The sequence below is a fragment of the Eubalaena glacialis genome, chromosome 9 (genome assembly GCF_028564815.1).
Source record: "Eubalaena glacialis isolate mEubGla1 chromosome 9, mEubGla1.1.hap2.+ XY, whole genome shotgun sequence".
NCBI lineage: Eukaryota > Metazoa > Chordata > Mammalia > Artiodactyla > Balaenidae > Eubalaena > Eubalaena glacialis.
Window position 1 is genome coordinate 56,306,091 of NC_083724.1, and position 27,787 is coordinate 56,333,877.

Below are 27,787 nucleotides of genomic sequence, written 5' to 3' on the forward strand. Positions count from 1 at the left end.
GTCTGGGAACTAAGATCCCACATGCTGCGGGGTACGGCGAAAAAATTTTTAAAAAAAAGAAAGTAAAGATGCTCAGAAACTTTCCTCCCCAGCCTTACCCGCCAGGAGTAATCATTAATAATTCTTGTTTACTTTCCAGGAATTTTGTATCACATGTATACACACACACACACAGAATTGTTTTTAGGCAAATTGGATTACTGTCTCTCGATAGATACGTATAGCTATATAAATATACATATAAGAAAGTAAGTTGCCTTTTTTTACTCACATTTTGGAGATATTTCTATATCAGCACAGTTATATATACTTTCTGCTTTTTGTTCCTTGCCACAAAAAAAAAGAAAAAAGAAAAAAGCTGCAATAAACACCTTTGTGGATAAATCACTAGTTATTGGTGCAAAAATAACTGTTGCATAATTTCCTGGTAGTTAAATTGCCGAATCAAAGCACTTAAACCTCTGATACTGTCAGGTTACCCCTCCCGAAAGGTTACACAAATGACATTCTAACAGCATTTCCTCACACCTTGCCTACACTCGGTATCGACAAACTTCAAAAGACTGAAAAAATGGCGTCTCGTTATTTTTATTTGGGTCTCTAATTATGAGTAGGGCAGCAATGCCTGATTGTTAAACGTGCATGTTTTGAAGTCATACGCCCTGGGCTGATCCTACCTCTTCCCCTTAAAATGTGTACCTTAGGCATGCTGGGGTCTATCTCTTCTTCTCAAAAAAGGGGATAATGAGAGCACAAATCTTTACGATTAAACGAGATACGTAGAAATACAAGGAAGCCCTTCCTACACATCCACTATTAGTGGTACTGTATTTTTTTTATTTATTTTTTTACAATTTTTGAATTTTATTTATTTTACACAGCAGGTTCTTACTAGTCATCCATTTTATACACATCAGTGTATACATGTCAATCCCAATCGCCCAATTCATCACACCACCACCACCACCACCCCCCCACCACTTTCCCCCCTTGGTGTCCATACGTTTCTTCTCTACATCTGTGTCTCAATTTCTGCCCTGCAAACCGGTTCATCTGTACCATTGTTCTAGGTTCCACATATATGCGTTAATATACGATATTTGTTTTTCTCTTTCTTACTTCACTCTGTATGACAGTCTCTAGATCCATCCACGTCTCAACAAATGACCCAATTTCTTTCCTTTTTATGGCTGAGTAATATTCCATTGTATATACGGTACTGTATTTTTTAAAGTCCTGCTCCTTCCAGTACTTTATCTTTGGCATATTCCTCTTCCCAGCCAAGTTTCACAGAATCCTCGTTGCTTGTAACTCAGAACGAGAGGAAAGTTGGCTCTGTTTTTAAAATTTCTCTCCACTTCAACTGCCCCCACCCTCATCCCCGCTTCAGAAACTGGTTTACATATCAGTAACGAGTACAGGAATGAGTTGCAGTTTTTAAACAATACGCAAAGTGGAGGACAACACTTGGTCCGAACACCTCCCAGCCCCTAGGACCCACCGTTTACTGCGTAGGCAACTCCAGACAACAAGTATTTAATACTACATGACCCTCAGCGCCGTTGAGGGTAAACTGGCAACATTGAAAGGCTTCAGAAAAAGAAGTTTTAAACAAGAAACCATTCCAGACCCACCCCCTCCTCCCAGGCCCCGGGACGCACCTCCCGCGGCCACGCCTTCTAATCCGGAAGTGACGTACCAAGTGGAGTACGTCTTTTTCCGCCGTCCGCCGGTGGCGCGGCACAGGCTGGCGCGGGGCTTGCGTCGCCGTCGCGGCCGGCAGAGGGATTCTGGGTAACGGCCCCAGCCGGCTGGGGCGGCTGGCTCCGCGCAGTAGGTTCAGCTCACGCCAAGTCTGTTGGCAGTGGGGATTGTAGGGCCGGGGGCAGCCGGACATGGAGCAGCCGTGGCCGCCGCCAGGACCTTGGAGCCTCCCTCGGGCAGAAGGTGAGGCTGAGGAAGAGAGTGACTTGGACGTGTCCCCCGGTTCTCCTCGCTACCCGCAGCTGCCGGGAGGCGGCACCCAGGTGAGAAGGGGCCCGTGTTCTGCCGGGGGATGGGGAGGAGCCGTCACCAGGCCCCCAGAGCCCTCTGTCTCTGCGACCCTCTTCTGTGCCCTGTTCTGAGCCCCCACCTCCCCCTTCCCCCGCCCCCGACTCCCGACCCCCAACCTCGGGCGTCGGGAGCCTGAAGCCATCCCATCACTTTGTAGCATCTACTGAGATCTTCGAGGAGGGGCTGGCCATATAGCCCCAACCTTCACCTCCACGCACACCTTTTCACCTTGGCTAATTCCTCACTCTTGGAAGAAGTTTCTCCCCTCCACCCCTCTTCTGACGGCACCCAGATTTGGGACAGCTCATTCTATAACATTGACCCTTTGTCCTCTTGTGCCTGCTCTTATCCGAGCACTTTATTCTTTTGAAGGCACTAATATTTGTGCACAGTTGATGGGAACGGTGAATGGTTGTATTTCAATAATTCACTGAGCTCCTGACATAAAGATTTCAGATCCAGTATATTTCACTGATTTTTGACATCTGAGCAAATTCTGTAAACCTTGCTATTGATGCTGGCGTAAATCTCGCCCTTTCGCGTGACCATTTTCCCCTTACGTTTCTGATTTTAGTTTTGCTTCACACCGTTCTTCAGTAAAAATATATAGGCACACGTTTGCCTTTTCCTTCAGACTTCTTCCTCAGATTCCTGCCGCTGCTTGTGGTTTTCAGCCCAGCCTTCTTTCCTCTGAAACTTATCCAAATGTGATATACTGCCACTTAGGATTTTCTTGGTCCTATCTTAGGGAGTGCTTAGGTACTCATATCACTTTGTCCCGGTTTTTCTCCTAACCTGAGTGTTTTCGAAGTATATTTCAGGATCACGGACTAAACACTAATATGTTCAATGAAATGGATTATAGGTATTTGCCTTCTAGGCTTCTTGCAAAATGGGGTCCCCCAGGGCTTAACTGAATTAAAACAGTTTTTCTCTAGACTCATCTTTCTATCTGTTAATGAAAATGAGTGATTTAAATTGTTTGCCAATAAGTGTAGGGTCATCGATCCTATGCCCAGCTCACAGGGTTGGTTGGCTGCACAGAGAAAAATGCTGTTTCATAACCACAGACTGTACTTCGGCCAGCCAGTCACTGGGAAAGTACAAGACATTTTTTTAGGAGGACAGAATGAGAGTTGATAGGTTGGTAGTCACCCACTAATTATGGATCACTGGTGTCATCTTTATATACAAAATGTGTTATATAAGCACATAATGAATGTGTTACAGAGATAGAAAAAGAATGAACAGCAGCTGCCATTGTCAGTTTTGAAGGAGTATAGAGAGGATAGAAAGGTCTCAAGAATTTCACTGCATTGTGGTTGAATCTAAAGAGTAACCTAAGAGAAACTGAATTTTAAAAATAGCTGTATATTAACTTATAAGCTTATTTAGCTGAAAGGAATTTTAGAAATGATTAGGCTTAAATCCTACATTAAAAGTGATTTCCCTGAGGCCATGTAGCTAGGCAGTGGCAGAATTAAAACTAGAATCCACTTCTGACACCTAGTACAGTGTTTTTTCCCACCTACTGTACTGCCCATCCTGTGATGTAATGTAAAATTTTATTTGGCTGAAACTAACTTTGAATGGTACTAAGATTTGCAAAATGATTTCTAATCCTAAGTTAGTTCATGTGTTTATAACAAACCTACTTACTTGTCTTGCTGGATTTAAGTTTTAGAACTTAAGTTTTTCTTTTGGAATATTTGGAAAGAATAAAATATTTAATTCAGTTTATAAACATTTTATAATCTTTATAAAAACAGCCTTGGTGTAATTTTACCAAATATAGGGAACCTAGCTATATTAATGTCATATGTGATGTATAGTTCTGAGATCCAATTAAATGCAGTTTGGAACTTAGAGATCCTGTTTGGGAATTTTTTTTTATGTAAAGTTACATTAGTAGACCTTAATGCTAACAGTTCCTTTTTCAAATCTTTGTTTATTAAAATATAATCAATCATCTCAATACACGTTGGATAGTTTACTCAAATGCCCAAACATAGTCTGTGTAGTCTGTGCAGAAGAATATAAACATAAATCATTTTTAGAACTTAGAAATAAGATTTCTATGTTTGATTTGAGAGGTGATTTGAGAATTTGCTCCCGCATAATTTGACAATGCAGGATATTTCCATTTGTCCTTACCTTTCTTAGTATTTCTTTGTCTTTTCTTACAAAATAAATTTTATAGCGTCATTTTTCTCCTTTTCCTAGTGCCTTCTTAAGCATAGCTAGTCTGCAGTTATTCTTAACCCTATTCTAAGGTAGCAAAAAGTAAAAATAAATACCTTACTTGGTTAGTTAGGACCAAGTGGTATCTGGGCTCCAAACCTGCTAAACAAGTAAAACATCTGAATAGCAAGTGTCCACATTCCCTCCAATAGAAATCTAAGTTTGCCTGAAGACTTAGCTAAAAAAGGAACCTTGCATGCTACTTGCCTTAGAATTCCTTACCACCACTAGTCTGTTCCAAGAAGTCAAGAGTCGTTTATTCATCTAAGATTTATTGCATTCTAGCCCCTCAAGAAGCTGATAGTTAAACAAATAAGCACAGTATTGTGTGAAAACACCACTGTAGAAATATGCATAACTTGGGTGGAGAGGGACAGGGTAAGAGGGAAGGGACATGATGCTGGAATCTGGGATGGAGATAGGAGGTTTAGGGATGGGGGAGTTGCCACATTGAATGGGGTGGGGGAGTGGGAAGGGGATGTAAAGAATAAGCAAACAAGTAGAAGAGTGACTAGGACTGAGTCTAGAGAGATAGTAGGAAGTGAGATCATGAGGGACCATGCCATGCCACAGAGTTTGCGCTTTATCCCAAGACTCTGAGAATGAGTAAAATTATCATATTTGTTTCTTGGAGAAATCACTCCAAGTCTAGAAGAGTAGAGAATGGCTTGAAATGAGAAAGGCTGTATTTATATAATTAAAGTGTGAAATTACAAGGGCTTGAATAGTGATGCAGATAAGGGAATAGATTGGAGTAAAATTATTCTGAATACCTAGTTTGAAATTGATCTACATTTTGGCTAAGAAATCATAAAGAATGTGCCTTTAGCTTTTGTTTGATAGAACTGAGGAATATAAGGAATTAAACATCCATCACGATCCACCACACGTGGTGGTTCAATAAATGTTAAAAGTGGGCTTCCCTGGTGGCACAGTGGTTAAGAATCCACCTGCCAATGCAGGGGACACAGGTTCGATCCCTGGTCCGGGAAGATCCCACATGCCACGGAGCAACTAAGCCTGTGTGCCACAACTACTGAAGCCTGTGTGCCCAGAGCCCGTGCTCTGCAATAAGAGAAGCCACCGCAATGAGAAGCCCGCGCACCGCAACAAAGAGTAGCCCCCGCTTGCCGCAACTAGAGAAAGCCTGCACGCAGCAACGAAGACCCAATGCAGCCAAAAATAAATAAATAAAATAAGTTTATTTAAAAATTTTTTTAAAATAAATGTTAAAACTAATTACTGTTGCTTCTTAGTAGAACAGAGTCACCACCTAATGAAACTTAGAAGCTTTTGCACAGCAAAGGAAAACACAAACAAGACCAAAAGACAACCCTCAGAATGGGAGAAAATATTTGCAAATGAAGCAACTGACAAAGGATTAATCTCCAAAATTTACAAGCCGCTCATGCAGCTCAATATCAAAAAAACAAACAACCCAATCCAAAAATGGGCAGAAGACCTAAATAGACGTTTCTCCAAAGAAGATATACAGATTGCCAACAAACACATGAAAGAATGCTCAACATCATTAATCATTAGAGAAATGCAAATCAAAACTACAATGAGATATCATCTCACACGGTCAGAATGGCCATCATCAAAAAATCTACAAACAATAAATGCTGGAGGGTGTGGAGAAAAGGGAACCCTCTTGCACTGTTGGTGGGAATGTAAATTGATACAGCCACTATGGAGAACAGTATGGAGGTTCCTTAAAAAACTACAAATAGAACTACCATACGACCCAGCAATCCCACTACTGGGCGTATACCCTGAGAAAACCATAATTCAAAAAGAGTCATGTACCAAAATGTTCATTGCAGCTCTATTTACAATAGCCAGGACATGGAAGCAACCTAAGTGTCCATCAACAGATGAATGGATAAAGAAGATGTGGCACATATATACAATGGAATATTACTCAGCCATAAAAAGAAATGAAATTGAGGTATTTGTAGTGAGGTGGATGGACCTAGAGTCTGTCATACAGAGTGAAGTAAGTCAGAAAGAGAAAAACAAATACCGTATGCTAACACATATATATGGAATCTTAAAAAAAAAAAGTCATGAAGAACCTAGGGGCAAGATGGGAATAAAGACGCAGACCTAGTAGAGAATGGACTTGAGGATACGGGGAGGGGGAAGGGTAAGCTGGGACAAAGTGAGAGAGTGGCATGGACATATATACACTACCAAACGTAAAATAGCTAGCTAGTGGGAAGCAGCCGCATAGCACAGGGAGATCAGCTCAGTGCTTTGTGACCACCTAGAGGGGTGGGAGGGAGGGAGACGCAAGTGGGAAGAGATATGGGGACATATGTATATGTATAACTGATTCACTTTGTTATAAAGCAGAAACTAACACAGCATTGTAAAGCAATTATACTCCAGTAAAGATGTTAAAAAAAAAAACAGTCACCAGGGTGGACCAGTGACTTTTTTTTTTTTAAACAACTTTGTCTGTTTTGATTAGGATTAAGTTAAAGGTTATCTATCTGATGTAGTCAGTTTTAAATAGAAATTTCCAATAATAACAACTCAGATTACCAAGGATTGGGATAATACAGAAAGAAAATAGAAACCAAGAAGTGATAACTTCTAAATAAAAGGTTCTTTGAGTGAAGAACTTGCAAAGCAAAACTCTATAAAGGTCTGCCTTTCAGCATGTTGAGTGATAAGGTGATGAACTAGATTTAAGCTTTTGTTCTCATTATTCTGTTTCAGGATTATGAAGACTATAAATCAAATGTTTGTTGAGGCCCCGCTGTATGCAGGACACTGTGCTAGTTGCCAGGCTTTTTGTTGCTGTTAGTTGTCAGGGGAGAGGCACAAATTAACAAAGAAGCTTAGAGTCTAGTTGATGAAACAAGGTCTATAATATAAAACTCTTAACTGCAAACACAGAAGGCTGGATACCTATGTACCAAAAACATTGTACAGAAATCCTTGACTAATAGAAATTTGAACTGTGCTACATAAACATACCTGTTCTGCTGCCTTCTTCATTTCTTAAAAATACTGTTTTGTTTTGTTTTTTAATCCAGATGTATAGCCATGGAATTGAAATGGCTTGCCAAAAGCAGAAAGAGTTTGTGAAGAGCTCTGTGGCGTGCAAATGGAATCTCGCTGAAGCTCAGCAGAAACTTGGTAGCTTAGCACTGCATAACTCTGAGTCCTTGGATCAGGAACATGCCAAAGCACAAACAGCAGTATCAGAACTGAGGCAACGGGAAGAAGAATGGCGGCAGAAAGAAGAGGCTCTAGTACAAAGAGAGAGAATGTGTCTGTGGAACATGGATGCCATTAGCAAGGATGTTTTTAATAAGGTACTCTCTTTTATTGGACCATAATGAAAGAAGGAAAGACTGAAGTGTTTGTACAAACCAGTTGTGCATATCTTAACAAAGCAACAGAATCCTGTAAACAGTATTCAATGTTGACAGTTTAGGAAAAGTGATTGTTAACAGAAATGTGTTATCCCCAGTAGTGTCTAATGTGGGTAGTCCTTAATCCAGTTATATGGCTACAGCATAGCACACTGAATATAAGCATGGGTTCTGGAGTCAGACTGCCTCAAATCTCAACTTTGTCACAGGCTGGCTTTGTGACCTTGGGCAAGTCACTTCTCTAAGGCTCAGTTTCATCAACTGTAAAGAGTGGGTATGAAAACTAAATAAGGTAACATCTTAAAAGCAGATAGCGTGGGGCCTGGTATGTGGTAAAGCTCAGATGTTACCAGTGCTTTCTGATGTTGCTATGCTTATCAGCTTGCTTTCAATTTTGTAACACTAATGTATAGTTACTGGTTTTATCAAATAAAGTCTCTCACTGTTATTTACCAGTATGTGTTTAGTAAACCTCAGATAGTAATCTGGTCTTAGTGTTACAAGCATTATTGCTGAAAGGAGTAGTAAAATACTTATGCCAAGTTAGTGGTTTATTAAGAGCAGTCTTCTGTTTCTCACTGGATTACATACATAGGCCTTATTCTTTGACTTTTGTATCTGAAAAAGAAGTGGGCAATGAAATAAAGTCATTTTCATCTAATGTCTAAAGTAGTACTCTTTCTATTTGTACTAAACTTAACTCTCAAGACTCAGGTATGGACTGCTCATTCTTGTCTAAGTCCGCATTCAGTTTATCTTTAACCGTCATTATTCTCTAGACGTGGTGTGTAACACTACTTGTTTCTGCTCTGGCATCCACTCTCAACACTCCCCCCCAAGCACCTTTAATTTCCTTCCCCTGGACTAGGTCTAGTCCTGCTACAGCAATAAGTAATACACACAGGTAAATGTCTAGTACCACTAGCCCTATCAGTACTTCTTTCTTTAATGGAGATAAATTGTAAGAGTACAACATGATTCTTGTAAAAAACAAAAACATAAACCTGTAAAGTAGAATTGAAAGGCTTCCTTCATTTCCATTTCCCCGAGATGCCCACTGTTAACAATGAGTCATATCTTTCTAGACTTTTTCTGTGATTGTACTAATTTATATTTATATATTTTTCTTTCTCCTCAACAGAATAATTCTTTAACTGAATGATTCGCTATCTGTATATATTGTTCTAAGGGATGTGTCACCTTAAGTATTACTTTATTTCTGGTTTGCATTTATACCCCAAAACTATTTAAAATAATTTTTTTATTCCAGAGGGAATTGTCAAAACAATGTTTCTTCGTTTATAAAGTTAATGTCTCTTCTGTTAACACAGTGGTCACAAAGAAAATATTTTTGTCTCTTCTTTTAATTGTTTTTTTTTAAAGTTGGATCTAACATAGCCTACATTTATACCACAAATTAATTAGGACTATCTTTATGTTCCAGTCATTTGCTCAAAATCGTACATTGATTTTGTCTGGGAGCTTGAGACTTGAGAGGACTGGTCTAGATCTGCGCTGTCCAACTTGATAGCCACTAGCCACGTGTGCTATTGAGCACTTGAAATGTGGCTAGTCCGAATTGAGATGTGCTGTAAGTGTAAAATACACGCCAGATTCCGATGGCTTAGTACCAAAAAAAGTAAAATATTCCATTAATAATTTTTTTGTGTTGCTTACATGTTGAAATGATAATATGTTAGATATGTTGGGTTAAATAGATATGTTATTAATTTCATCTGTTTCTTTTGCTTTTTAATGTGGCTGATAGGAAACTTTAAATTACATTTGTGGCTTGGATTATATTTCTATTGGACAGTGCTGGTCTAGATGGAGAATATATAAAGGAAAAAAATGCTTTTATTTTGAAATATATAAACTTGTGTGTTTCCTGATTGTAAACTGGCAGAGAGCTAGTTTTCAATTTTCATTTTTGGCAGTGATGATCTCAAGGTTTAAACGTGATCACATAATGTTCTGAGAAATTGTTCTGCCAGTTTTTCTGGCCAGATAAAAACTTTATCTTCGTCTGTTTTATGACTTATTTAACTGAAAAGAAGCACTTCCTTAATAGAAATTTGTACTTGATTTCAGAATCAAACTGTTTAGCCTCTCCTAAGAAAAGTTTACAGCAAAGGTCTGTTTTAGGTTTATGTCTTACCAAAAATTTTGTTGTAAATATACTCTATATGCTTTGAATTTCTGAGTTTGTTTCCAGCAAGAACTCCAAAGATTACAGTAGAGTTACAAACATTTAATGGAAATGAATAATGCAAAACATAAATTACGCATGTAAAGGATCTTTCTATACCTGCCTTTGATAGGGAAATTCAGTTTTACAGAAAGGTTAATTCAGTTGTTTTTCTGTGTTGATTTCTAAAATAATTGTATAATTTTCTACGTATATATCACTTTAAATAAGACTAATGAAACTTCATTAGAAGAAAATTTTAATTTTTAATAGAGTTTTACAGATGAATTTAATGATGTAATATGAGTTTACTACATCACCTTTTTATAGTGTCTATAAGAAGGATTGCTAGGCATTCAATAACTGAGAAAGAAAATCCAATTAGAATATAAAATCTGATTTTAACTTCAAAATTTTTTTCTTAGAGTTTTATTAATCAAGATAAAAGAGAAGAAACAGAAGATGAAGATAAATCAAAATCATTTATGCAGAAACATGAGCAGAAAATCAGACATTTTGGTAAGTCTACTACTTGAGTTTCCTTCTTTTGTAATGTTTGGTATCATAAATATGTGTACAAAAGGTGGATTTATAAAATGGGGACCAAAAAGAAGACAAGTGACAAACTCCAGTTGCATAGCTGCTTCTGGCACAGTTGTATAGCTCTTGTTTTAGACTTTTTTTTGGTCGTAAAAAAATAGAGTGACAGAGTAAACTGAATTGTGAAGAGAAGCAAAATTCAATCTATTATTATATAATCCTACCCTCTAAAACATGGTCTTCTTTACTACCTAGACTCTTTCCATTTCCCAACTAGTCTTTGCTTTTGTCTTTTTTCATCTTTGCTTCCTTTGTATCTGATTATTTTATGGTTGTAAGATTAGCATTCATTTTTTTCAGGTTTTGGATATGACGCTATACAATTTATGCAGATCCTTCAACTGTTATTCAGATAAATAATAAGTAATAGAATATAATTTATAATAAATAATAAGTAATAGAAATACATATACAAAGAACTGAAAAATAGTTTTCTTTATTGGGGAAAAGCAGTGGGATGGGGGTTGATTTAAGTGAAGGCTTCCCAGAGGAGATAACATCTGAGTTAGATTGTAAGGAACATGTAAGAGTTCTCCATGTAGATAAGGGAGGCAAGGCAACAGCATGTCCAAAGGCAGAGTCGGGAAACAGTATGCTATGTTCTAAGAATTATAAGCAGTGACAATACTGCTGGAGTGAAAATGCTACTGGGAAGTATATATGCGTCAATTTAGTAAACATAGTTTTTATTTGGAGTATGTTAATAAGCTTTTTAAATGACATTTTGAGACCTTTTTCCTATTGGTGTTTCTCTCCCAAAGTATTTAGAATTTAATTCATCCTTATGTCAGTACAACGGATACTACTTTAGATTTTTTTCCTTTTTTTGCAGTTTATTCATAGAATTATTTCATAAAGTTTATTCATAAAATTTATTAATTTTTCTCATACTTTTTATATATTTATTTATTTTTAAATAAATTTATTTATTTTATTTATTTTTGGCTATGTTGGGTCTTCGTTGCTGCACGCGGGCTTTCTCTAGTTGTGGCGAGCGGGGGCTACTCTTCGTTGCGGTGTGCGGGCTTCACATTGCAGTGGCTTCTCTTGTTGAGGAGCATGGGCTCTAGGTGCACGGTCTTCAGTAGTTGTGGCGAGCGGGCTCTAGAGCACAGGCTCAGTAGTTGTGGCGCACGGGCTTAGTTGCTCCATGGCATGTGGGATCTTCCTGGACTAGGGCTTGAACCTGTGTCCCCTGCATTGGCAGGCAGATTCTTAACCACTGCGCCACCAGGGAAGCCCTCATACTTTTTATTTTTAAAAAGTGAAATAAGTTATGTATTCTGTTTAATTCAAGAATAGTGTCTGAAGAAGTAAGTGAAGTTTATTTTTGCAAATATTATCATTCCAGTATTATTTATAATAGAAAAAATGGATATACAGTCATCCCTTGGGTAGATATTAAAATCTTTAAATAAGCGGAGCCCTGAATTATAAGAATAAAAAGCAAAAATTTTGTGACTGAATCTTAGTTGTGATAATGTGAGTTGCAGCTCCCACCTACAGTCCTTACTTCCCAGGCCTGCGTGTTCTGTAGGAAAAGGAGTACCATGTACTGATTGCTCTTTCAGAGCATGATGCATCTGGTAGAATAGCATACCTCAAGGTGCTTTCACACAGCTCTCATTCTGTAGGCTAGTTGCTTTGGAACCATGGGAAACCTAGTGCATGTAAAATAGTTCCCTCGCTTTTGCTATAAACTGAGTGCTGTGGTCAGAAGGAATTTTATTTGGGAAAATATCCCTACCTCACTAGGTGTAGTAACCCACCTGGCACTATAATTATGTGGGTCTTCAATAAAACATTTCACTATTCTATAAAACCTACTGCTTCTGTGTAGTAATGTTCATAAGACCAGTGAATTTCATGAGCCTGTTGTCTTCATTTCTTTTGCTGTAAATTGAGTTTTGGGGTCAAGAAATAATGTGGTATGGGGAACATCTCATTTAGTAAGACCACAGATGCATTACTGGTAGAAGCATGGCAAAGAGGGAGGGCAATACCAGATCTCAAATGGTCTTGTTCAAGTGAGGAACCACTGGTCCCTCCAAAATGAAACGGGACCAAGATTATCAACCTATTACTTGATGGTTGGCTGGTCCTTCCAGCTTGATGGTTGGCTGGCCTCTCCAATATTGAGGTTTCAGAACTGGTTTCTGCTACTGGTAAATTAGGTATTCAGTGGCTAACCTGGAATACCCTTGATGAAGAGATCCCATGCTGTTGAATTTCTGCATAATCTCAAATCTACCACCATGACTCCTTAGTTTATAAAATATTGTACAAACAATCAGATGGTGGGGAAATATGTGACTAATAAACAGTTGTTTTGCCATTGCATGAGTGGGCTTCCGTGTCTCATCCTGTAATGCTAACCAGTGCCTTACTGTCTTCAAAGCCAACCAGACCTGATAGCCATTCCCAGGTTCACATTGTGCCTGTTTCTTAGTGGAAATACACTTGACTTTTCACTTTGGGCAAGATATCCTACTTGCCGCAGCCCATTGGATCCCCAGAAATGTTACTAAGGTAGTAGGCTCCCAAAATTTTCCTGTGTTTTTATTTCCCACTTTTTGGCACGTTTGTTTGTATTGTACCGAGACAAATGGGATACCTGCTCCTCCTTGCTCACCAAGTTCCATCAGAGTGCAGTAGACCAGTTTGCAGTCATGTGGGATGATGAGATAGTCAAAGTCTCTGGGGACTAAATTATGGCACAGAGTTGATGGAGAGACCTGAGGCAAGACAGTGAAAGTTTAATATTGTCCCACCTGGGTGGAAGCAAATGTTTCTGGAGTTGTGGGCTTGTGGTAATAAAGGAAAAAAAGGCATTTGTCAGAATAAAGACTACATTGATATAATCCTTTGAAGTAAACACATTTGGAACAGCAGCTGTGATTAGAGCTTCTAGCTGGAGGCTTTCCAAACTTGGTTTGCATTCCAGACTCTTGGAAGACTCTGCCTAGAACATGGGAGGTTGTGAAGGGCTGCAAAGGCTTGACACCGTACTTCTTTGTGGTCTCATGCGTACGTATATTCTTCAGACTTCCTCCTAACTTTCCCTTATGGTATTTTTTGATATTTTTTGACTTTCTTATATTGCTTTTATTACCCCTTGTAATTAGATGGAATTTACCATCTAATGATTAATGGTACAACCATGTCATGGAATATTGTGAAGTATTGATTTTTTCCCCCATATTTATGTTTACTTATTAATTTAGTTAATTCATGTTTTATAAATATAAAATACCAATTTAGAAATAAAGTCTGTTTTCTTTTAAACTTCACAGAACAGTTTTCTTCAAAGTCATATGCATCTTTGACATCACTGTCTTTATGATGATCAGAGCTGATTTTTGATGATCTAACAGTTTTTCATGGCACATCATCTGTTCACTTCCAACCAAAGTTAGCTGTGATTCAGCATGTTTTTGAATCTGTGTAGGATGTTGCCACTGGAGATTTTGTTAAAAGCTGTAAATATTTGCATAGATACTATGTTAGAATCAGTTGTGCTGTAGGTGGATATTCAGTCTCTTCAATGTAATCACTTATATATTGCTTTTCAAAAACACATCAGTATCCTATTTTTGAAAAACATTTAATAAAAGTACTCTTAGAACAGAATGTGAAGTGAAATGAGTAGGAAATTAATATGTATGATATGATTCTAATTTTGTTTCTCTAAAAGTCATTAAAAAATAAGCCAGAGGAAAATACATCAGAATGTTAACATTGATTATCTCTTGTAAGCATTGCAGGTAGTTTTATTTTCTGGATTTTTCAAATTCTTCACAATGAATATACTTTATTTTTATAATCTGAAAAAGAAATATTTTTAAAGGGTTTATCCTAAGAATTCAAGGATGGCTTAACATTAGAAGACTCATTAATGTGATTCACCATATTAACAGATTGCAATAGCATAACCACAGGACTTAGCGATAAGTTTGATGTGGGAGGAATGGAAATGTCAGAAAAATCTCTGAAATGCCTGATTGGGTTACATGGAACCTAGGAAGCAATGTAGATGGGCAGGGAGAGAAGAATGGGTTTGGTTTCAATAAGATGAGTTTATGTGCAGGCATGTAGGTAGAAATAGCTGTCTGGTGGTAGGTGATTGGCAATACAGGAGATCTGGAGCTCAGGATATATTGAAAAATAGGTCATATATCATTCATTAAGAAATTCACAACCTAGTTGGGAGGTTTTTGGTACATTGAGAATTAAAATACTTAGTATAATTCAAAGGATTGAAATCTATCATTCTATCAGTATAATGCAAAAAGGAAAGGGAAATAAATAATGATGTGTATTTGGGGACCATTTTAGGAATCAGGTGGAATATTGAGAGCTAAAGGGTGGATTGGGATTTAGATGTTCACCAGAAAAAAATATATGGGCGAAGATACATAATTAAAATATTTTAATTTGTCAAAGTAAGGTTTTTCAAGCATTGAGAAGTTGATTGGCTAGTTTAAATGACTAGATTATCCTTAACCAAAAGATTAGCTTAATATTTGATGGATGAATGAATGAATTGTTCATATTGTGTTAATAATACCTAGTATTTATCAAGTGTTTACTTTCTGTCAGGTACTGTTTTAAGTGCTTTATATGTATTAACTCCTTTAGTCCTCACAAAAATCCTATGAGTTAGATGCTATTTTTAGCCCTCTTTTACACATGGGGAAATGTAGGCATAGAGGTATAATAGAACTTGCCCAAGGTGTGGTAAGGCCAATACTTGAACCTAGGCAGTTTAGTCCTAGAGTCATCATGCTAGATTGTGTTACTCTCCATTTGATTTTAAGTTTCTTTATAAATTCCAAAGTAATATGTGTACTTTCAGGTATGTTCTGTTCCACTAAGCCATTGATTCTCTTGATATATTTTGTTCATAAAATTCCACACTCTTCCCACAGATGTCTTAATGGACTACCTGTAACGTAACTTCTCAATTTCATAATAATTTAGTATGCATTTTTGAAATCAAGTATTGACAATTATTTTTCAGGTAAAGAAAAGCTATGGTCATCCTCAAGTGTTAATTTTGTCTCAGTTATTAAGTAGATAGTTTAAAACCTTTAACGTTTAGTGACACCCTTCTTCATGGCTCCTACAAGTGTCACTAACCCTTTCGTATATTATCTTTCCTGCAAAAGAAACCAGAATGGATAGGAATTTGGTGCCTGAGTAAGTCACAATGCTGCCCATGGAGAAGTAAACGGAGAAGCAGTGATCTCTCTGAATGGTTGATAGAGTTGAAAATATTCCCTCTTCAGAAGTGTAACAAAGCTAAGGCAAAATTGCTTTATAGGATTTATTTTATGGCTTCAGGTATAAGAAATAGGATTATGCTTTCTTTAGATCTGACCCACAGAAATTATTAATTAGATTCTTTAACTATATAATTTGAGAAGTAGTTTAAAGTAACTTAAATAATCATTGTTTCTCAGAATTTAAAATGACCTAGTCACTGTATCCAAAGTGTTGGGGAAATAACTCTATAAAGCTTGTAAAACTCTTTATGAAAAATGCTAAAATGCTTTTTTCCAATTTTTTAAATGAGGAAAAAATCATTATTTTTAATTAATTTCCATGTGTTGCTGTGTATTTCTCAGTAAGACATTTGTCCTCAGTTTTGTTTTTACTTGTGTTCTGATGTGGAACTTCAGAAGTTCATTTTGTGTCTAGAGGAAAGATTTATTGCCAAACTATTGAGATAGCCTTATAAAATTACCATGATGACTCAATAACTTTCTTGGCTGGATGAGTCTAAATAAAGCTCAACACTTTGCTGGTTCTGTTAATTACTTGGGTGGTATCAACTTTTTGACCAAATTTCTTAACTAATTTGGGTAAAGATGACAGTACACCTTTAGTAGTATTTGGACTGGTTTGGTATTTTGAAGCAAAATGGCAGCTATTTTCAAATATGCTTAACTAATTTTAAAAAGATTTTGTTTTCTATGTATAAACAGTCATCATGACTAAATGGTTAACATGACTAAAATGGTTAAAGTATATTTACTATTATAACACTTACTGGATTGGTTTCCCATGCTGTTGACATTTTACCATATCATCTTAGACATATTTTAATAAATTAGAAGAAATGTAGTTTTTCTGAATCTTTTATTAAGTCTTTGTTTGCTCAGTGTAGTTTCTTGAGGTTTTGCTTTCTTATGCATCTAACAGAAAAATTTGTATTCTCTGAATAAATAATATTGAATCTCCTGAAATTATCTGTACTTACTTTAGCCTAGAATGACCAGCAGTCTCTATTTGCCTGGGACTTCGGGCATTCCCCAGATGTAGAACTTACGGCTTTAAACCAATCACCCTACTTTAGCCTGACATTATTTGAAATAAAGTTTGCTATGAATTTTGAAAGCTATTCCCAATATGCTGGGTATTGCTTTATTATTGCTCTTCATTTGCTCTTTTACCATAACATACTGCTATAGTAATGTGAGTTGTCTTTCAAGAGAATCATTTTAAAATACCATTTCTTTGCTTACAAGAGGAAAGTATTTGACATTCATGGTTTAATTCTTTTTTTTACAGGTATGTTAAGTCGATGGGATGATAGTCAGAGATTTTTGTCTGACCATCCATACCTTGTATGTGAAGAAACTGCTAAATATCTTATTTTATGGTGTTTTCATCTAGAAGCTGAACAGGTATCATGTGAAACTTGAATTTCTGGGAACCTTAGTGGAATTCTGATTTACTTTTTTGTTTTGTTTTTTCCATTACTTTAAATGAAAGTAGGAAGGTCATTAAATGAAATTATAATTTTGTTTTGTTTTGTTTTCACATCTACTTGAGCTTACTGTTGGAATTTTTTTTAGTTATTTCAGTTAGCATAGGGAAACTTGTTTCCAATGTGCTTTCCCTGCCTCCCTGCCCCCTCACCTCTCTTGTTCCCAGGTATTGATACTATAAACCTTTTTCTTTTTTAACCTATTTAAAAATCATATTTTAAAAATCCAAATAGTAATCACAATATTAAATATATTTCTTATAATTTTAATCTATTACTTTCAGAAAGGGGCTCTGATGGAACAAATAGCACATCAAGCAGTTGTAATGCAGTTTATTATGGAAATGGCCAAAAACTGTAATGTGGATCCAAGAGGATGTTTTCGCTTATTTTTCCAGAAAGCCAAAGTAAGTAGCTATTTGGTATTGTTAAATGGGAAGGTTAGGTTTTAGCTGAGACCTCTTTTGTCCATACACATCAATGGAAGCCATCCAACCAGGATGCCACAGGCTAAATTCTGTAGGTTTTATAAGGAAAAGAAAAATTATATTGCTGTTTTCATGCTAATATAGATTTAAAGGAACTATATAAGAAGCTATACTATACAGCATGTATGTGAAATTGAGAGCCATTCACATGAATGTATGTATTCAGGAAAATTAGAGGAATGGTTAAAAAAAAAACCTGTAGTACACAGAATATTATGCAGCCATCAAAATTACATATATATATATATTTTTTTTTATTGATTGATTGATTGATTGCTATGTTGGGTCTTAGTTTCTGTGCTAGGGCTTTCTGTAGTTGCGGCAAGCGGGGGCCACTCTTCATCGCGGTGTGCGGGCCTCTCACTATCGTGGCCTCTCTTGTTGTGGAGCACAGGCTCCAGACGCGTAGGCTCAGTAGTTGTGGCTCACGGGCCTAGTTGCTCCGCGGCATGTGGGATCTTCCCAGACCAGGGCGCGAACCCGTGTCCCCTGCATTAGCAGGCAGATTCTCAACCACTGCGCCACCAGGGAAGCCCCCATCAAAATTATATTTATGAAAAATTTTTAATCTGAGAAAATGCTTTGCTATAAAGTCAAAAGAAGTGATACATGTTTACATATACAGGATGATGTCAGCTATATTAAAGAAAAATAGGTATGTCTAGAAAGATTAAATCACATTTCACACTCACTAAATTTACTAATTTAAATTATTACTATAATTTAAAAGTTGTACAAGAAGTAGAGCAATAAGAATTCACATGCACTGACTGTAGGAGTATAAATTGGTATAACCACTTTGTAAAATTTCCTTGTAAAGTTGAATAAGACAAGTGCTTACAGCCAGAAATTCTCCTAGGTATATACCCTAGAGAAAAACGTCTCAGCGTGTGGTCCAGGGACACTTGAGGGTTTTCAAGACCCTTTCCATTAGTCCTGAGTCAAAACTATTTTCATAATAATACTAAGATGTTATTTGCCATTTTCACTCTCATTCTCTCATCAGTGTACAGCATAGATTGATACAGAAACAGATGTGTGAATACAGCTATCTTCTGTTAAGCCAAACTTCTCACTAAATTGTTTGTTTTGGAAATATAGTTTTTTTTAAAAAAAATGTTATAAATGTTAACATGTAATGAGTTTGTTATTATATTTCAGTTAATATTTATTTAATTCCTGTTTTAATTTCTAACACGTAAGTATTGATAGATATAGCCCACGTAAACAGGAACTCTTTAGGTTCCTCAATAATTTTCAAGAGTATGAGGGAGTCCTGCGACTATAAAGTTTGAGAACTGCTGCCCTAGAGACACTCATGTATGTGCGTAATAGAATTGTTCATAATAGCAAAAAGTCTGGGAACAACCCAAATGTCTGTTAACAGTAGAATGAATAAATTGTGGTATATTCATTTGGTAATATACTAATCAGCATTGGCATGGATAAAAGACAAGAAAGCAAAAAAAACAAGTCTCAGAATGATATATCTGGTATCATTTTTAAAATTTTACATTTCTTATAAAGTTCAGAAACAAGCAGAACTAAATATATTGTTGACGGATACATAAATTTTAAGCAGTAAAACTGAAGAGGCAAAGGAGTGATTAGGACAAGTTACAATAATGGTAACCTCAGAGAGAGATGGAATGCTCTTTGAAACTCATCTCTAAGATACTAGTAATGATCTATTTCCTAATTTTTGTGGGTACATAGTGGGATTTTTGCCCAATAAATTGTACATAAATATTTTACATGCTCTTTTTTGCATATATGATACATTTTAGCATACACAGTTAGAAGTTAGAAGGAAATATACCAAAAGTTTAATTTTGATTATACTTGGGTGGTAGAATTATAAGTGATTTCCATTTTCTTTTTCATATACTACAGTGAACATATTTCCTTTTGTAAATAGAGAAAAACATTGTATTTTTAAAATAAAAAAAAATTAGTGTGGCAGTAGTTCTACCTTCTACTTCTACTGTTAAAATAGGAAATTTTCCCAAAACAGTAGTTTTAATGAGTAAACAATTTTTAAAAAAAATAAACTTATTTATTTATTTATTTATTTTTGGCTGCGTTGGGTCTTCATCGCTGCGCGCGGGCTTTCTCTAGTCGCAGTGAGCGGGGGCTACTCTTCGTTGCGGTGCGTGGGCTTCTCATTGCGGTGGCTTCTCTTGTTGCAGAGCACAGGCTCTAGGTGCACAGGCTTCAGTAGTTGCAGCACACAGACTCAGCAGTTGTGGCTCGCGGGCTCTAGAGCGCAGGCTCTGTAGTTGTGGCAGCCGGGCTTAGTTGCTCCACGGCATGTGGGATCTTCCCAGACCAGGGCTCGAACCCGTGTCCCCTGCATTGGCTGGCAGATTCTTAACCACTACACCACCAGGGAAGCCGTTAATGAGTAAACGATTGAGTTGGTATTTTAGTTAGGCTTCTGATGACTACTCTAAATTTTCACTTGACACATAGGCATTAAAAAAAAAAATCATACTTTCTTTTTCATCTTACATTAGTGGATATGTTTGAACTAGTGCTTAGTAAGATAATGGAACATAGTCAAACTGTATGTATTCTTTGAAATTTACTTTGACAAAATAGAACTGAACAGCTCTGCAGTCTTAGATCTTAACACTGTGTTCTTAATGATTTTTTTTTAAATTAAGGAATAACTTTCATGAGGTGCTTGCTTTGTGCCAGGTATTATTCTAGGCACTTTACATGGATTAACTCATTAAATCCTCATAACATTTTATAAGGATTTTTATTTCTTTTTTACAAATGAGGAAATTAGCATAGAGAAACTGAGCAAGTGACCCATAGGTTGCTTAATAAAACAAAAATCAATCAAGTCTCTCTAGATCTAAATCCCTAGGCCTTAGGCATGAAGTAAGGTCAGCAGTTGTGTCACTTGATTCCTTTAACGGTTTGCTACATAACCATTTCAGAAGGATTACTTTTGGATATGAAGGCTAACATTGCATGTGTCTACACGAGTACCGTATATTGACTAAAGTGAAATGCCATAATATAATTAAGGAAATGATTCCTAACTTCTTAAAAAGATAGAATGGCAGCACAGAACATTGTCTGCATTATTTGTATAGATATTGATGCTAGTAACTAATCCATAGGTTTTAATCCAGTTACACAACGTAAACTACATTAAAGAAAAAAATCGCACTGCAGACGAATGGGCCCATTGATATTCAGGAATGAGACTTCGACAAAATCTCTTCCACCACTTGAACTTAAATTCTATGATCTATTGTGTAGGATGTGCTCTGTGTCATTTTTTAATCTGCAAAGGAAACGTTTATAATTGGAGGCTACTGCCAAAAGGATGTTTTGCATTAAGAATTTTGCTTGTATTATATACATCTTGGGAGAGAATTCCCTTCCCTCAACATAACTCATCGTACTTTTTTCTTTCCATAATCTTGAAAAGAAGGTACTTCCTTAACTAAAACACTAAGATATTTTCATAACGAAGTTGAATGTTGAGTTTAATTGGTTTTCATGGCTTTTACAAATAGGGATTTTAGGGTCAGAGAATTACTAATAACAGGTAATAGTGTTCCCTCATTAATTGGTAGAGAATTAGAAGGTTTAAAGAATATCCCTTGGCTGTTGCTTGGCAGTGGGAAGAGGAGAGGAGAACGTGAGAGGTTAAATAAGGACTATTTTGGATCCTGTCAAGAATATAGATAAATCAAGAGAAATACAGAGGAAGCCTACCTTCTTTCATTTTTTTAGTGTGTATGTGGAAAGAGGGGTTGTTTCTTATTAGTTTGTTTTATTTTGCTGAAGCAGAGGGAAATAGAACAAACCAATCGTTAATATTCATATAAAACAGGCAGTTTTCAGAAATCTGACAGAGATCTTGGTGGTTTCTACATTTAAATTATTCACCTCATCTTTACTTCTTCCACTTCAGGCCTAATATATGCTTGCTAGAGTTTACTGTGTGGTCTGGAAGTCTTGAAAAACACAGTCTTTATTTTTTGTGTTTTCTAGGCAGAGGAAGAAGGTTATTTTGAAGCATTCAAAAATGAACTTGAAGCTTTCAAGTCAAGAGTAAGACTTTATTCTCAATCACCAAGTTTCCAACCTATGACAGTTCAGAATAATGTTCCCCATTCTGGTGTTGGATCTATAGGTTTATTAGAATCCTTACCACAGGTAAGTTGGAAAAGTAAATATTTATTTTATAAATGTATTAGTTCACATAATTTTTGTTCTTTTGGACTTCTCTTTCTTCTTATACATTATATATGTGTGGTCATTTTAAATATTCTTGCCTCAAAAGATAACTCTGAGTTTCATCTCATGCCATGTTTTGGCATTAAATCTTGTTCATCTCTTAGGTATTTAGAGAGATACCAAATTCCACTCCTTTAAATACAGAAGGGATGAGGACCACCTAAGCATTCTTAAGGGCAAGTGTTACCTATTGATCATCTCAATCATAAACTTCTCAAGATGGCTCCTGAGGAACATCTCATTCTAAGTAGAACTATACTGTTAAGAATTTATTGAGATGAATTAGCTTCAAAGCATATGTCCAAGTAGCAACCACGGTGATCTGTTGCATGAGTTTAGTAGTATTATCTTTTTGAATGTTGTTGTTGCCTACCAGATGTAACATTTTACTACAAATTAACGTAACTTATGCTAAGCTGTTCTTTATGGTAATATTGGCCAACTCTTTGAGCCCCTTGGAAATCTGCTATTAGAATAAGATAAAACCATGTCACTAGTGTGAAAGAATTTATGTCAAAGAGGAGGTTGGACCACTGGTCTGCCTGATTCTACTTAGGATTACAATTTTAAGTTATTAAAAGTTACTGCCCATTTTGGTTCTAGTAGCATTTAAATTGAACCAGTCATCTCTCATTTTCTCATTTTCAGGCCCTAAGATTTTAGGAACAGCTTTAGCCAGTTTAGCCTGTTGCCTACACAGTGAAAGGGAAGTCTCACTCAAAAGGCAATGTGAGGAGAGCCCTGTATTTATTTTTAAATCTCAGAGTGGTAGAAATTGAGATTTTCAATATCTTGACCTTATGTATCTATAATTTCACTATTCTGGTTATATGTATTGTAGGCCAAAGGGACAATTTAAGGAAAGCAATTGATCATATTCAACTCAGCCAAAAATATTATTTTCAAGGATAGAAATAATTAAGGTCTGATTTTTAAATAATTAGTAATGTTAACCCTTAGTTAGACATGTAAGCAATATTCCTTCTCAATTTGTCCTACACATTACCTCTTAATGCTGTTTAAATAAAATGATAATTTTCTCTTCAGTTCTGTGAGAAATAGCCCATAGGGATGCAGTCGTTCCAAAGGAATTTTATGACTAAGTCTCTGTAAGTTCAACATATAAACCTCCTAAAACTAAGGTGTTACATAATGAATGCAGAGGAAAAAAGACTTTTGAAGGATGTTGATTCTAAACGTAAGAGGGAAAAGATAAGATTTCAGCTAGATCCATAGAAGCACTGTTACTTGAGAGAAGGATAAGATGATAGATAGGATAAGATGAGAGACAACCTGAGGGACTAAGTTGTCAACTGAGAGGAGATTTGGAAGAAGAGCTTACCATAACAATAACATCCCATTTTTATTATATCAGTTTATAAATTGCAAAACACTTTTACATGGTGTCTCATTTAATCTTCTCAAAAACGCTGTGACACATTTTCATTCATTTTATGGGTGAATAAACTGAAGCTCCTGGAGGTTAAGTAATTTACCTGAAGTCAATACAGTAAGTGATGGAGCTAATATGCTAATCCTGGATTTCTGTTCTACTCCATTGCTCATTCATTCTCCTACATCAGGGGTCCTCAACTCCCGGGCCATTGACCGGTACCGGTCCGTGGCCTGTTAGGAACCGGGCCGCATAGCAGGAGGTGAGCAGCGGGCAAGCGAAGCTTCATCTGCCGCTCCCCGTTGCTTGTATTACCGCCTGAACCATCCCCCCAACCCCGGGCCAGTGGAAAAACTGTCTTTCACAAAACCGGTCCCTGGTGCCAAAAAGGTTGGGGACCACTGACCTACATCATAGACTATTGTTGAATCATATGCTAGAAATAGGACAAGACACTCAGTTGTGTGCTCTTGGGAAGAACTGGTCTCTGGGACAAGAAATGTGTTGAGTATGTTACTAGATGAGAATATAGGGTAATCAGTGGAATTTAAGTGTACATTAGGTTAGGTATATGGATTGCTTTTTGTTTTTTTAAGTCTCCTCATGATGATGTCTTCAGTTCTTAAGGAGGTGGGTAGATGAATTCTAGAGAATCTCTTTAGCCAGTTCTAATACTCAAAATTCTCCATGAAAATCTGGAGCCTAGTCTTAATAGAGAGTAATTGTAAGCTCTATTCTGAAGGCCTTTGGAATTGGGCCTGGATGGTCAGAAAAGATCTTAGCACTCTGTTTCTTTGGAGAATGGGATAATGTAACAAGATTATTAATAATTTTTTATAAAACTTAAATTTGGATAACACTTTAGCTTTTAATCTTTTTTTAATTGACAACAGTCTCGTGAAATAAGCCAAATACCGTTATCCTTAGCTTTGAGAGAACTAAACCAAGGCCTCTTGGACAGAGATATAAGTAACAGTTACCTTAGGCTTATCCTGTATACTAGCGTTTAATGTTATTAAATTTTGATGAATTATTTTCTCTTTGAGGATGGCATTATACTAAGTGGAAGAGGCAGGGTTAGAACTGAGGTCCAAAGTTATTTTAGTGTTCCAGACCTCAGTCAGTTATTTGTGTCACTTCCTTCATAAAAACCTGATTGAGAATAATCCAACTAAATTCTGGCTTACTTTTTGACTTTTACAATAAAAGAATCACAAAGTATTGTACTTTATTAAGGAGACCTTTTGAAAACCCTGCCTCCCTTTGGTATGGGGAGGTTTAAGATATCTATGCCCTGTGTGGACTATTTTCCTCATTGATGTTTATTAAATAAAATAGATGAAAGTAGGTGATACATAATAAAACTCTAAGTACGAGCGGATATTCAGAACAACTGAGTAGACAAAACTGAATTCTTGGGGAAGAATTTCCTGAAGTCCTAGGTCCTAAGGGCTTATGTCTCTATTCATGATGCTTTAATAATAATGGATTTATTTTTGCATTTATTGAATAAGGTTTTCTGTTCCTAGTTTTAGAAATGAACAAAGTAGAATATTTTTGAGTTCTTCTGTTTAAAAAATAAACAAAACCTAAATTAAACTGTTCTTTTGTTTTCAACTTTTTAAATACGAGTCTAAGTACCTTTCAAAAGATTAACAGTTTCTCACTTGGGTTTGTTTTAACCTTTGAGAAACCAAAATAGACTCTGAAGATAGCTATAATATTTACTTAATAAATAGATTTTTTCCTTATTCAAGTGTTTTTGTAATTTTAGTATTTACTGTTATAATTAGTAATCTTCATAATACATATAATACATTGCTGGCTTAAAGCCATGTTTATCTTTTAAATTATCAATAGCTATGTACATATAATCATACGGAAGATATAGTCTTATATGATTAAATAATTAAAATTATACAGTTTTGTTAAACAGGAAAAAGGTAGTGTTTATTACATTTCTATTTTTCACATACATCATTCTCTCTTTATCACACCTCTTTGGATTAAGTGGTAATAATCTATTTAATTTTTTTCTTTCTTTACCTTCTTGGGATTCAACCCAAGTCTGACTTCAAAGTCCATCTTTTTTCCTGTTCTGCTATACTGCAGAGAAATAGAGAATGCAAAACTGAATATGCAACTGCATATACTGGCATAAAACTGATTATCATTCATTCATTCTTTTTTCTTTTCAGAATCCAGATTATCTTCAGTATTCTATCAATACAGCTCTCTGCAGTTTAAACTCAGTGGTACATAAAGATGATGATGAACCCAAAATGATGGACACTGTATAATTTGGTTAAGACTGCTGAAGCCAAGTGCTATTTTGCTACAAGAAAGGAAGAACTTGGCTATTCTCTTGACACTTTTATGGGTGCTGCACTTTATTTTTGTTTGGTTTTTGATGGGAGGGAATACAAAGAGTACTGAAACGTTTTGTAAAATTTTTTTTATGTGCTGCTAGGTTTTTTTGTTTTGTTTTTTTTCCTGAAGAGAGGAGTGGTACCATATGTTGCAAGAAGTCAAACTGGACTTTTTTTTGGTTGTTTTAGCTACTAAATTTGCCTTTAATCTTATTGTTCTCAATTTTGGAATCAAAGTATGAAAATCTGCACAAATGCAATGTTTACAAGAACTGGTTGATTCTAGGAGGCATCTGCTACAGTCTTTTTATATGGATATGTACATGTCCTACTCTACAAAAATGATTAAAGATAAAAATGTACTTGTATCCTATTGCTAATTTAGCTGTCAAATCTGGTGTTTCATCATATTAAAAGCAATAAATCAGTAGTTGATAATCTACTTTACTAAATAAGCGGGGTGGTACAAATTAAAACAAAATCTTTCCCCTTAAAATAATATTATTTGTTTTTTCGGCACCATCAGTTAAATCCTTGACTATAATATCAATTTTATATAGATACTAAATTTACCCCCAAGTATTCTCAGAACTGTATTCCTTAGTAGTTGATTCTACCCTGTTGACATTTTAATATTAGGGTTATATAGTGATATAAAAAGTGATAAAGCTAATACAGATTTTTTTTTTAATGAGAGGAACTCCAATCTCACTCTTAATTTCTTTACTTGACATAGTCTGGGATCTCTCAGGGAGCAAGTTTTAAAAGAATACTAATGGCCTGTAAGAACAAATAGGGAAAAATAATCTGATTTTTAAAATTGTGGTTATTGTTTGTTTTACTCTGATGTGGCCCAAAGACTTTTTTAAAAAGGCAAGAGAAATCTTTTGGAGCTAATTACTTATTTCTAAGAATTTGGTGATCCTTACTGGTAATGATGGCTTTTACTACATTTGTCATTCCTCTCTTTAGCTTAGTTACCATGGAATGCTTCTGAGCTTTACTACTTCCTATATAATTCACTTTAAATATGCCAGGATATTTGATTATTCATTTTATTTGGAATGAGATGACAATGTTAATTATTCTGTCCTTATTATTTGAGGATTAACCTTCTGACTTATAGGAACATGAGCTTTGATTTGAAACCAATGTAGTCTTTGGCTCAGTCCCATTGAGACTAGTAGCAAACATTTAGAAGATGACTAAATGGGATTTGGACTACACGTCTCAATTTGAGAAGCCAGATGATGCCAAGGGACCCACATGGTGATCAGACCTGTTATCTTGGCCTCATTTGCACCTTGTTTTAACTAATCTGAGGTGATAAGGCACTTAGTACCCATAGAAATGGACTGGAATTATTGAATCTACGTATGTAACATCACAATCTTCCTGGTTTTAAGAATAAAGCTGTTTTTGTGCTTTTGATATAAATACATACTCTATAATAAAATGTTTGACTAATTTATATGGTAGTATTCATCAGCCTGAATTTTTTTTTTAACCAATGACCTAGTTATATAAGTTTTTTTGTTGTTGTTTGTTTTTTTCTATTTTGGAGCAAGCTCTTGCTTTTTCCTTCCTGTCAAATGGAGAATGAACATAGGAATAAAATCCCCCGTTTCACAGAAATGTAACTTGAACCATTACTTTCCATTCTTCTCACTTTTCCCCAGGATTTGCCTGTAAGCTTTAAAATTGTTTTGAATTTCATTTTGCCTTAGGTTAGAGGTATTAAAAACTGAAGACTGGAAGGAGAGACATTATCAACAAACTGAGTAAACTATTCCGGAAGGATTTTTTGGCTTTTGTTTTCTAAAACAGAAGAACTATTTAAAATTTGGCTATGTGTATTCTTTTACTTTCAAAGGGAAGTGTTGTATGTTTTCAGTGTGAAAGTGATTGGATTTATTTTGGGAACTACTGACTGATGCCATAATTTGCACTTAAAGACTATAACTTACAATTTAGCAGTACTATAGTACTCAGAACAATAAATTGACATCCTTTTTATTTTTATTTTGCT

The 27,787-nt window shown here is 35.9% G+C and overlaps 2 protein-coding genes across 5 annotated transcripts in view; one reads left to right on the forward strand and one right to left on the reverse strand.

The window, feature by feature from the left end:
• The window catches only part of SPATA6L (spermatogenesis associated 6 like), a 59,433-nt gene extending 57,753 nt beyond the window's left edge, over positions 1-1,680 (reverse strand). For 2 of the 3 annotated variants that reach the window (XM_061201239.1, XM_061201241.1), the window contains exons 1-2: positions 1,662-1,680; positions 272-326 (exon numbers count right to left, since the gene is read on the reverse strand). The gene's annotated coding sequence lies outside the window, so the exon portion shown is untranslated. The remainder of the gene's footprint in view (positions 1-271; positions 327-1,661) is intronic. The other variant, XM_061201240.1, reaches the window with a different exon arrangement.
• Positions 1,681-1,736: 56 nt separating this feature from the next.
• On the forward strand, positions 1,737-27,215 carry CDC37L1 (cell division cycle 37 like 1, HSP90 cochaperone). 2 transcript variants are annotated; one of them, XM_061201242.1, is made up of 7 exons: positions 1,737-2,027; positions 7,344-7,625; positions 10,299-10,392; positions 17,047-17,162; positions 17,530-17,652; positions 21,751-21,915; positions 25,588-27,215. In XM_061201242.1, exons 1-7 carry the CDS (start codon positions 1,896-1,898, stop codon positions 25,687-25,689), a joined length of 1,014 nt encoding a protein of 337 aa, XP_061057225.1. In that variant the 5' UTR covers positions 1,737-1,895; the 3' UTR covers positions 25,690-27,215. The 2 variants fall into 2 exon arrangements, with proteins under 2 accessions (XP_061057225.1, XP_061057226.1); XM_061201243.1 differs by lacking the exon at positions 7,344-7,625.
• Positions 27,216-27,787: the final 572 nt, after the last annotated feature.